This window comes from Mesitornis unicolor, unplaced genomic scaffold (assembly GCF_000695765.1).
Source record: "Mesitornis unicolor isolate BGI_N332 unplaced genomic scaffold, ASM69576v1 scaffold9483, whole genome shotgun sequence".
Classification (NCBI taxonomy): Eukaryota; Metazoa; Chordata; class Aves; order Mesitornithiformes; family Mesitornithidae; genus Mesitornis; species Mesitornis unicolor.
In genome coordinates, this window is record NW_010173999.1 from 119,250 (window position 1) to 132,099 (window position 12,850).

The following is a 12,850-nucleotide window of genomic DNA, read 5'->3' on the forward strand; positions in this document are numbered from 1 at the left end:
AATACATTGCATGATATAAGATGTAAGCAAGAACTATGGTATTTTAAAATATCTGAGCAATAGTTCTGCTGCTTCACTGGTTTCTCATCCAACCTTTGGTTTTTAAAGCCAACCCATTATTTTATGGCAGTGTGAGTAGCCAAAACCATTTATGCGGCAGTACAGGTAGTCGAAATGCTTAACCCGAGAGCATTTCCACGTCTTCGTGACAGAGTGAGGGTCTGTGCTGACTTCCACGCTGCTCAAATGCCTGACATGGCAACACCCGAAGCCACTGATGAAATAAGGCCACTTCCTTCCAGCTCTCTCTGGTTACAAAATTGGTTAAGGTCCTTATTTCCCAACAGTTGCACTCATCTGGACAGGCAGAACTGACTGCAGACGGTTCCCAGACACAGTCCCAACACGTGATCGTTGCCCCTGCAGCATCACATCCTTGGGCTCCTCAGTCCTCTGTGTCGGGCTGCACTCCCAGCATTGCGTGCAGCTCCTCCGCCGTGTACCCCAGCAGGTTCTGCAGGTCACACACGAAGCGATACACGTAGCGTTTCCCTGAAGTCTTGTGGATGATGTTCTTGTCATAATAGTAGCGTAGGCCTCGGCTGAGCTTCTCATAGTTCATTTTTGGCTTGTTTTTCCTCCTTCCCCACCTCCGTGCCACCTGCCAGTCCAAAAAGAAAGTGAAGTGTAAAGCATTTGTTCAAGTCATGTTCTTCTAGCTGGTGGCTGATAAACATAGTTATTAAAACCCTTTCTCAGTCAGAGCATTTTATTTGCTTCAGATGTCCCAAATTTAGATCAGAGTTAGTGACTGACCCTTCAGCTGAACACGCTCCAAGACTATTATCGGCAGCAGCTTCATGAGAAAGTGGCTGATAGCAAATATCAGTGAAAAGGATACCCATTTGTAGGGGATGGGCCAAAATGCATTTAAGTAGATCAAGTTTATGGGAAATACAGTCTCCTCTCTCAAGAGGACACCATTTCAGCATTAATTTGCTACTGTGCAGTATGGGATAGCTCTTTAAATGGAAGTTGAATTACATGAAGTTCCTTGGAGTTAATGATTCCACTCTACCTTTTTTTTTTTTTAAATAAAGTCTTCAGTGGACATTATATCATGTCTGTTAACATGACAACTTTCCTACTGATAAAAAGTATCAGAAAATGAAAATTCTATTTATTTTTAATCACTACAGCTGTAAGTTCCCAAAATGTTTTAAAAGCAGCACTACCCTGCTTGCTGTGTATATAAAAGAACAGCAATATGTGGAGTGCATTTTCCCCTTCATGAATCCTACGCATTGTTGATTCAACTACATTCGTTAAGCTACACAGCATTACACTGTCAAAAGAACTAATATTGTACACTACCTTTAAATTTCAAGCTATACAATGTATTATCCTAACTACAAGCAAATGCTGATATCCCTAAGTGGGAGGAGAGGGGGGAGCATCCCACAGCAATCCTGACTGTATGATAAAAGATTTACAGATGAAGAGATTTCAGCCACTGTCTGGTCTTGTTAATGCTTTATATTCAAGACCAGACCCACAGATGGCAGAATACAGACCCTAAATCTTTTTGTTCATCACAATTAGCCACATACCTCATCTGGGTCAGCAAGTTTAAATTCCCATCCATCTCCAGTCCAACTAATGAATGACTGACAGGACTTGTCTGTCAGTAACTCCAGAAGGAATTGCCACAGCTGGATAGGTCCACTGCCTGTTACGAGAGAGGGGGTGGGAAAAACCAACAATTAGTACTTCTGCAAGCTCTTACCATAACCAATGTATGTCACCATACTCGTATCACAAGATAAATTTTGTAATTACTCTGATTTACTTTTTTTTAATATTAGAAAGGAGTTTAAGTATTTTGTCTATAGTCACAAATCTGCTCATAAATATGTTAAAACTAAAACAAGTCAGTTTTCTCATGGAAACACAAGATTTGACACAAGCTGTCTTTCCCTTTCATATGGATCCTTTACCCCTCACTACTACATCCCATCAGCTGCATTTCAAGCTCCAGGGCTTGTCCTGCAGTCCTTGGCTTGGCAAACTTTCAAGAGAAAAAACAGATTTCAGCAAGGACTACAGGAACAAGGTCTTAACAGGCAAGCCAACACCTGTGGGAACTCCCAGCTGTGGGAGATTTTGTCCAAGTTTCCCTCTTTTGAAACAGATCAAAAAGCACATTTTATTTTTACACATGATGTACCTGTCTGTTCTTGCTTTAGATGGATGGTCCTATGAGATGTGCTTTAACATTTAAAATTGAGACTCTTCATGAGCAGTGGTTTCTGACTAAGTTGTAAGGCACACCTCACAACTATACAACTTTAACACCATAGCTACACATTTATAGCGAATATCGATGTTACACAAGAAGAGGAGTGACCATTTTGCTTCACTACTTACCAGTAAAGCCAGCTAGAATTGCTGCTGGTATAACTGGTTTCCCTTGCTCTACAGGATCACTTCGTTCTTGAATATAGTCTTTGAAAGACATAGTAGGTTTGCTCAGACAAAAGGACTGGCTACAGTCATCTTCAAAACTCTCATAAGATGGCACACGCTGTAAGTCCACTAATGACGACTGGCTGTTCCAGGATTGTAGCATCGAATCTGAGCTTTCGTAACTTTCTGCACCACTGTCACTAGATTCGTGTTCTCTAAGCTTACCTTTATAGAGGAAAAAAATTTTAAAAGGTTAGGTTTTTTCCCCTCCCACTTAATATAACTTGTATATATAAATTATGCAAAGGAGGAAAAGACATGCAGAATATGGCCTTGGACCCACGGTTATCATGCAGATAATGACTCACCAGAATTATCTATCAGCAGGTTCAGATTGCTTCTTGGGAAATCTTGATTTACTGCACAGTAGTTCACACCAACAGCATCTGCTTGAGTTTTTGGGAACAATGAAAACTCTTGTTCTGGACTGAGGAGATTCGCTCCTGTGGAAGTCTGACAGACGTCAGTCAGGAGACTGGGTTTGGGGTAGCTGAGGGCTTTAGAGTATCCAGGCATTTGCATACCATAGGAATTCTGATCTACATTTACAGCTGAAGAAAGAAATCAAAGAAAAAATTAGACGCTTGTCTCTGCAGTCCCTTAGATGACTACACTTCCAGCACCTCACTACAGCTGTGCCACAAAGAAGTAATCTTCCCTTGAAAATCTGACTAAGAGCGAGCGATAGATGATACTGACCTACTGGAAAGGCTACTGAAGACAGTGAGAAAATCTCCATCTAATGGGCTCTAAATCAAATTCTGTAAATCTCCTTCTATAACTTGCTGACCACAAATATGTCTATTGTTTGTTCTTCAAGGAAACTACAGGGCTACAGAAAAAGGTGGCAAAGCTTAAGTGGTTTTGAGTAGGGCCCTCATCTTAAGTGGTGTAATAAGGTTGAGCTGTAGACTGACTGTGACAGAGTGAAATACAACGCCAATCAAACAATCTGAAGGAGCTAGCACAGCATCCCACACACTTTCAAAAGCTCTATTACGCCTCCACAGTCTTGAAAAAGGCCTAAACGTAACTCCTGCTGCTTCCCAGTGATACTAGTTTTTGACGTGGTTTGCTAGAGGTGGGAGTGGTCATTCTGTTCCACAGATGTAGGCTTTGGCATACCAAAAGGAAATTTTGATTTTCTCAAAAAGTCTTTGCTCTTCAAAAGATCTCCGATATGAATTAGATTAAACATTAATCAAACATTAATCATTAATTAAACAACACTAGGAAAGAAGGCTGTAGCAATTGAAATCAAGTGTTCTCCTCAAGCACAATAACTGTTCTGTGCTTTTATTTTTTTATTTTTATACTGGGATCTGTGACATGCTTAGAATAAACTTGAGATGTAAACCCCCAAATTTCTTAAAATACTTACTTAAGGAATTATTATTGACCCAGTGAGGAACTGAGGTGAGATGGGAGTTCTCCACATACTGATCCTGTGTTTTCTCTTGGCTGTCTGGGGAGAGGAAAAAAAATAAAATAAAATTTGATTTTATAGTTTTAAAGATCTGACCTGTATGACACAAAAAGCTTCTGACTCTCTTGAGTATTTCAGACTCATCATTCACATAAATTCTACTAATGCATTCCACTGCAATCTCAATCTTGGGAAAAAAAAACCAAACAACAAACAAAACAAACCACATCAAAACACACAAACAACTTCCAATAGGCTTGAAAACCATCATACCAATTGAATTTTAACGTAAAACTTAGGAACAACAATAACTGCAATGTGTTTTTAAAGTCCAAGTCCTTAATGTATACAGCTACTGAACATTACATTCAAACCAATGGAACTCACAAGGCAGTGCATGTAGAGTTTTAACAATACCATCAGTCTTCACCTAAGACACCTCTAGGCATCTTTGACTTCTTTACATTTATTCACTAAATAACCTCAAGACACTACCTTAAAGGAACACAGAAAACTTGTGATAAGAAGTGAATAAATTTTGCCCAAATCTTGGTTATTTTTTTAAAAATGGGATATTACAGAAGCCTTATCCTAATCCCATTTATTTGGATGATTATTCCAAATACAACCTGACTGCAAAAGGTATTCAGCCTGAATGTAGAATAATTTCTGCGGATATCTGCATCTATTCTTTGCATAAAAAGGATGTATTAATAGCTCTGATAATGCTCTTATTAACCAAGTTTTAACGTACATTTTAAGTTTTCATATATAATAAAAGCCCTTCATAGTGAAACAAGTGTTGAAAGACTCCTGTTTCTGTCAGAAAAGCCTTAAAACAAAAGCTCTTTCTGGCTCTGTAACTACCTTTTATCATCTGTTCCAGGTGCTCCCACAGAATATCACCCACATAGTCAGGTGCCAGTTCTAGGAAACGCTCCTTGCCCAGGTTGCACAAGTCTTGGCCACTCATAAGAAACTGATGGAAGTTCACATTTGCCAAGCTGAACTCATTGGTAGCCCATGAAAGCCACTGGCAAACTTGCTGTTCAGTCCACAGCCAGGGATCTGCAAGACAGAAAGTACCCAGCATTTAGAGATAACTCCTGACCTTTGTCAAATAATCTTCATTAGAAGGCAGTGAATGAAAAAATGTGTTAAGCCAGGTTACTTAGCTCTAAATGAATTCAGAATGAATTTATTCTTGAAATAAAAAAAAAACAAACCAGCCAAACAAACAAAACACAAAGCACAAAAACAAACAGTCCTCTTTTCCTTCTGCATTCACTTGCAATCAGAGATGTCCTCAGCTTACTTGATTCTCTCTTATGCTGCCAAAGCATGAGCTCTCCATGCACCCATTTTTAATACCAGTAAGTCTGGTCTTTCCAAGTCAAGCTGTGCCAGATTCACATGGGATCCATTCTTGTATTTCCTAATGACATCATTCTTTCTCTTTTGAAAGAGCCGCTATTCAGCGTCCTCCTTAGCATTAAAAAAAGGAGCTTATAAATAGAAAACACTTACTATTTGGGATACCCAGCCGACACTGTTCCTTTGTGAAACCACTGAAAGTATCTTTCAAGGCCTGACTCATCACAGCCTTACTGCATGGGGTTAGCAGAGGCAATTCACAGTTGTTCGACTCTACAAGAAAGAAAAGGGGTGGAGAGGAAAAGAAAAAGATACGTTAACTTTTAGGGCAGTGAAAGGAGTGACAGGTTTTTGCTATGCTATCTGAAAAATAAGAAAGGGATGCTAGAAACTACATATTTCAAAACCAGAAACAAACAGCATAGATCCATTTTCTGATATATCTAGTCCTTAACTAAAATCTCTGTGCTACTGGTTTGATAAAATTGCATTATGTTAAATTACAGCTTTGCAGCTTTCCATGACCTAGATGCTCATTTACTCTTAGTAGTTACATGAAATGCCTTTGTTGCAATGAAATGTTTCTATTACTTTTTTTAAAGGAAATATGAAAGTTTGTTCCTACTTTCTCACCTATAGTTTGACCTCAGACTTTCTTATAACTCCCAGTAGTCTTCATTTAGTTTGAGAGCTAAGTAACTGATAGTAGGTTAGTGAAGGTCTGTATTTCAGACCTTCCCATGCATCTCAATCACCCAAGTACATGGTATGATAGATTACTAAATTGCCTGAACCAGTGTGACTGGTAACAAGCTGGTACCCAGTGCCTAAATAATGCATCAAAATCCAAAGTCAGCATCATCCTATGAAAGCATAAATTACTAATCTGCTTAACCGATTTTTAAATTTGCAAGTAGACTCCATTTGAAGGACAAATTCGACTTCCATTCAGCTTTTCTTATTGGGCAATTTTCACCAGAAGATGCCTCATTTTACTCTAAAAATTTTAGTTTCGGATTAGGAAACCTTTTACTGGTATTTTGTTTCTGATTGATGTCATTAAGTTACTGGTAATTTGTAGACAACTTAGCCAACTCACTACTGCATCCCTGAACATTTGAGAGCCTCCGAGAACTCACACACAGTGTGATTGTGTTTGAAGGAGCTCTGCCATGTTAGAGGCATATAACGGTAGCAGGGTATATGAAGGTGATGAACTTGGCAGACTTCTCAGTTCATGAAGCTGTGCTGCTCTTCTTGTTTTCCTAGACTATCTACAGGCTCCACTTGACCCAGTATGTGGAGCTCATTACCAGTCTGTGCTTAATTCCTGTTTTAACCACACCCATCCTCAATATCTGCTAGGACTTGCTTTGCTGACCAGAGACAGTGACTGATTAGAATCACATTAGAACAAAGGACTGGTGGTTTTCTGAGATTTGAAGCTTTTTTCCTTTCCCTAAGGGGAAAGAAAAGTAGCATCAGGTAAAATACCTACATTTTGGACAAAACTCCCTGGTTTGTTTATTTGGGGTGTTTTTGTTGTTGTTGTTGTTTCTTCTTCTTTGTTTGGTTTTTTTGTGTTTTGTTGTGTTTTAAGACAGATTTTAGGCAAAGATTTGTAGAGAACATTTAGTAGGTACTGTCCTACATACACACACACATACACAAAGGATCTCTAAATATCTCCACCCCTGTTTCTTAAGGTAAGGAGTAAAACAAACCCTAAGAGGGGGAAGTGAAAGGGAATAAAGACTTTGTGTTCTCAGATTTAACATCAGAGACTCAAGAAAAGAGCTTGCAGAATACCTGCAACATCTCAACCATAATTAAAATGTATGTTTAAATACACATAATAATATTTTCTTAATAAAAAATTAACCTCTGCTCTGCTTTAACACCTGACACTGTTTAACAAGTCTTCTTCCATGGACTGTCAGTTTATTAGGCTACTGAATCCCAGCTCTCATTCCTTCTCAGTACAGAGAACAGCAGCTATCAGCAGAGCAACTCACAGGGATACAATCAAGTATGGACTCGTAGTCTGTGTGCTAAAACACTTCTTTTTAGGGAAATCCATATTGAATCTGTAAAAGCATATTTCTTTCTGACTGAACTAAAGAACAAAGTGAAGCGTTACCATAAGTAGCAGAATCAAATCCTGTTGGTACTTCTTGAAGCGTCTGATCTTCATTTAGTGAGAAAAAATATCCAGCAAAGAGAGAGTTTGAGCTATCAAAGGTGTCAAATGCTGGTTGACGCTGCAAAGCAACAGAATAAATAAAAAACAACGTGAGCATTTTGCTAGAGCACTGTCAGCTTCATTGCTAGGAAGTGGATGGGTCAGGTTTCCTAGATTTGGAGATCATGCACAACCACTGTCTTGAATCAGCTAACTTACACCTTTGAAATATAAACACAATGATGGCATAGCTTGTTGTACATGAACACAAAACAACTGTCATTCAGACCACAGTGCTAGGTAGGTGGCATGTTCTGCAGGTTACAGTAAAGCCAAGTAAGGCTATTCTTAGTTTTACTGTAATTGAGGCTTTTAACAATACAGAATGCAAGTGTGTGCATGTGTATGTATATTTTAATATTTTTTTTCTGGGTATATTTTTAAAAATTTCTTAAATCCTTAACCCTATAAGCTGACTATCTTGAGTATTTGACGGCAAAGGCAGGATAAGTACATTATCAAAACCAACTGCCAGTGCAAGATCTACAGTAGATTTATGCTGCTTTTTTTCTTTTTTTTTAAGAAAAAAAATTAATCTGACCCACATAACTTGAAGCTATACAGACAGCTTTACAGGACTTAAGGGAAGACGTTACTCCCTTTCCTGTGACTTTTATACTTCTGAGTTACTGGATTTGCCACCTAACATTTTGCAGTGTTTCAAGCGCTCATATGCTCAGAGAAACACTGGTAGTTTCATTATACAGAAAAGGACTGATAAAAATGTTCCAGATAAAAGTGCAATATACTAATGCATTGGCAACATTCAGTAAGTATTGTTGTGTTTTGAAAACCTAACTTCTTTCAAACTTGACTTGTGTCAAAATGTATGCTAGAAATACAGAGTACTGTTACTAGATCCCCCAGCTACATTACTCTTCGAGGAGCAGAGGGAATATTAACAGAGGAAATAACCTTAAAAACAACTTATGCAACTTGTCTGTTAGTCAGAAGGAAACAGTATCTGTAATATCTAAAGGCATGGATGGATAAAAGTTGCCATTGAGATTTTTAAAAACACCTGAGGATAGAATATTGTTCTGGAGAGTCTCAGCATGTTCATAGCAGCTACTGCAGTTCAGGGAGACAAAGGCAACTTGCAAATGTTTATTTGTTTTAGGTATCCACTGGTCTACCAGCTTATGCCAAGGTACAAGATTTAGCTGAGGACAAAGCAAAGATTTTTTCAGGGCAGTAGTCATGTGCAATGCAAAGCAACCTGAACTCTGTTTCTGGAATAGCAAATAAGTATTAATGTTTCCTCACGTTGCCGAACTTCCCTTTTTATCTCACCATGAAGTTTCAAGTGGCTTGGAGTCTTTTTGCACGAGGTGCCTTTTCTGTGCTATGTGTCATCACCCTCCCCAAATTACAGTAACCCTAATAAGAAAGTAGGACTCAGTTTTTTAGTTGTATAACAAACTGCAATGCATTGTAGTACATACATTATGAAAGCATACATGGTAAAATAAACAATATCATGCATCTAGGGGTTATCTGGGTTCTGAAGTCTTCACTGAGCATTGGCCAGTGGAGACAAACTGTGTAGGGATGGTTCAGGTACACCCCACAACTACAGGAAAGAGTCAAAGCCAGCCCTTGAAAAGGCTCACATCCAAACGAAACAAGTTAATAACAATTACCAAATCTCCTAGTAAAAGATTCTTTATAGCTTACTAGATAAAAGCACTGACTCATTGCTAGTACCTAAAAGAAAGGGCAAGTTCTTTCAACACAATCTGGAAACTCCTGCATTTTGTGTAAATAGCTGACCCTTATCCTGAGTCACTGGAAAAAATGCTGTGGCATGTGAATGAGTAAAATCTATACCATGCTAGTTTCATATTTCAAAAAGGAGAAAATTAATGTTTAAGCAGGTTCTTGATTTAACAGTAGGAAGAGGGGAAAATCCCAATGTAGAATAAATTCTGCTTGGCCTATCAGTTATGCAACATTTCATTTGGCTTTTCAAGATATTTAAGAGTAATTATTAGAGAAGAAAATAAAAACAAACGTGAACAGCTACAAAATGGTAGAATACACGTCTTGATTTTGATTTAATTATATGACAGCTGAACACTGAATAACTGCCTAGAACATCCACTGTGAAAGAGTAGGGGATCTCTTGTGGATTTTGTCGTTGTGGACAGGAGTGAAAGCTAAAAGGGGACATAAAATATCAGAGAAGTTGGCATACCAGAGTCTCACTAACTGATTCTTCAAAACATGGATATTCCTCAATGTTAATGAGAGCAGAAAGTGTCTTCCTAACCTTTATCTGGTTTACATTCATCAACACTGTGTCAAAAATTGATACTGGAATTAAAAAGCACCTTACATGAATGGGGAGAAGAGAACTCCTTAAAGACTGGGTCTTTACAACCTACTACTCATTTGTCCTTGGTTTATAAGTTCCTTTCAAAACAAGATAACAGACAATCTAAAGATAAACTACATTTAATAGCTACCTTTGTTTTCTTACAATGTTTTAGACTTTCATTTCATATAGTTGCATGTAGTAAGTGAATAACCTCCTTTTTTTTCATACAATGCTCTTGAATGCATGAGACCTAACCAGTCATATCAGAACAGTCTTCTGTCAGTCTCATCAAGTTAAAGACAAAGACCACCCCTACTGTCAACCCTGCAACCTTTGTTTAGGTGTAAGTTCCACCAACACCAATTAATTTGAGCTCAGTTTTTGTCTTTTTTTCAGATTTTTATGATTTCAGATATGGAGGGAGGGAACCTCCTTGGAGGAGAGGGTTTAGGGTGTGAGATTTACATCTTCCTATTTCAGTCTTGCTTTTTGCATCTCAACTCAGTGGGAATACTCTAAAAGAGGACTAAAGGTTACAAGCAAGCAGTTAAAACCTGAATTTCTGCGTTCACCTTGGCATGGTTATACAATTCCCGTGCTAGCATTAAGACGAACACAATAAATGCATTAGCTGGGAGATCCCTCAGTTGGGTTTAGAAGCTGAAAGCTCAGGAGTACTTACCTTGAGCATTCCTCTGTACATGTTAGACACAGGAGCTACTTGATCCATGTTTCTGATCCCAAAATCACTCATCTGAAAAATGAGAGGGGTCACATGAAAAATGTTGCTACCAAGGAAGCAAGCACTTTAACAGATGTATCTCACTGCTTCAGTACAGAGTACAGGACAGCTCTTAAAGTGAGATACAGGGAAAGCTTTCCTTCTCATTGCTCGCATCCTGATCACACAGGGCACGATTCTTGTCTTGCTTAAGCAGCTTTTCCACTGGAAGACCTTTCACATGCATCACTGGTGGTAAAGTTTTACAAAATGATCAAACAAGAGGATGGTTAGCTTCTGATACCCAGTGTGAGTGTTATTAGTACCTTATTCTCTTAGTCTGAAAAGCCTACAGAAGCCCTTTGTCCACCAAGTATCTATCACTTTGATATATTTCCCAACTTTTTCAACATTCAGTTTTGTGTTATTTTTGCTTACTATATTCCTGCTCACATGCCATGATTCATTTTGGATTTTGGCTTTCAAAGGAAGAAAGAAAAGTGACAGACTGCTGATACACCTAACATTTACCCCTTTCACCCCTTCATGAATAACCACTGAAGCCAATGCCCACTATTGGCAACCTGCTTTCTTTAGTACGCAAAGCATCTTCAAACTATGTTATCTTGCACATTTTGTAAACACAGGATTAGAATATCTATAAAGCTTTAGAGGGCCTAAGTTTTAACTGAAAAGGGATTATGCAGTAAAATACCCATTTTAAAGAGTTGGTAATGGGATCACCATCAAGACATTCATGCTATTTAAGTCAAAGCTATTGCATACTGCCTGCATTACCAGGAACAGAGTTGTGAGGCCTGTACAACTTGTTCTCCTATATATCACTTAAGAAAAAAGTGGTAAGATTCATATCCTTTTACTGACCTCTGGGAGAGATCAAACATAAGGAATAAAGCCAGTTTTATGGCCACTGTTCAGGTTTATCGCGATGCTGTAATTCAGGTGTCAGTGAACGATACCTTATCAGACTACACTGCCACCAGTTGTCTCTCAAATTTTCCTTCTTTTTCACAGTATTGGGCTAAATTCTCTTGTGCCACAGAAACTGTCTGAAAACACACATTTGTATTTAAGTAGTCACATAGGACACCATTAATATTTCCACAAAACTGTGATCACTTATTACAAGCAAGTCCTCTCATTAGCCATGTTAACAAAAGGAGAAATCAAAATACAATCTTAAACTCAGAAAAAGATGCCAAATTAGAAACTTAACAAAATAAGCCCAGCCTGTTAAAATGACTGCTAAAAAGCAGTCCATATGAGTGAAGAGGAAAAAAAAAAACATACAGCAGCCAAAGGCAAGGATCCCTTTCATCCTCTTATGTAGCTGATCACTTAAAAATCAAGAATCCTTAACCTGAAAGGTCCATTTAAACTTCACTGTTATCAGATGTATGGGGCTCATCACTGAAATAAAATAAATCAACTGACTATGAAAAGAATAGTCGACTTACACTTCATTAATGTTACCCAACAGTGCAATGCACTGAATGATGGTTTTTACCTCAAATAGCATGTACAAATATTTGATCTAAATTACACATCTCATTGAGCAGCAAAGAATTTTACACAGCATGAGCCTCACTCAGCAAGCATCCTAATCTTCTCATTAAATTTGCCACAGTTTAAACAACTGTTTATCCTTGCATTCAGTTGGGCTTTTAAAAAGTATATGGCAATTTCTAACACTCTTTGTTTTGCCTTTGAAATCTGCTCTGGTATCTAGGGATAACTGCTGTAAGCTTTACCAATCGGAAAGTATTTGTGAAAATACTATATATATATTTTCAGTAAGTTTAGGTCTGATCCCCAGTTAGGACTACAAAGAAGATTGCTGACACTTCCAGGTACAATCCTGGCCTCTACACAAATCCTGTTAGGACCTTCTCCATTGACTGAAAGGACTAGGGTTCTCTCCTTCCTGGTTTGTTTTTTTTTGTTTGTTTCTTTAGAAAAGTTTAGGGTCCTAAGACAAAAGCTTTATGTGAAGTCTTCATTACACGGCGTTGCTTATTAACCCAAGCCACTGTTTTTCTATGCTAGGGTGCTCGTTTGTTCTATGGCCTGTGCACCACAGAGCTTATGAAAAAATAGACATCGAGCTTCGGTCTAGCAACACATGAAGATCTTTAGTGCCTTCTGTTACACTCCAGCTTTCCTCCTCCAACCAAATCTCTCACTTTGTTACGAGTTTCTATGGCCTTTGCTCATCATACA

At 38.3% G+C, this 12,850-nt stretch overlaps 1 protein-coding gene across 1 annotated transcript; it reads right to left on the reverse strand.

The window, feature by feature from the left end:
* Window positions 1–213: 213 nt before the first annotated feature.
* Window positions 214–10,645, reverse strand: ETS2 (v-ets avian erythroblastosis virus E26 oncogene homolog 2). Its single transcript, XM_010180902.1, has 9 exons — window positions 10,571–10,645; window positions 7,467–7,587; window positions 5,480–5,599; window positions 4,820–5,020; window positions 3,908–3,991; window positions 2,835–3,077; window positions 2,428–2,691; window positions 1,611–1,729; window positions 214–661 (listed from the first exon to the last, which is right to left on the reverse strand). The coding sequence occupies exons 1-9, from the start codon at window positions 10,640–10,642 to the stop codon at window positions 446–448; spliced, it is 1,440 nt and encodes a 479-aa protein (XP_010179204.1). The 5' UTR covers window positions 10,643–10,645; the 3' UTR covers window positions 214–445.
* Between the last annotated feature and the right edge of the window lie 2,205 nt (window positions 10,646–12,850).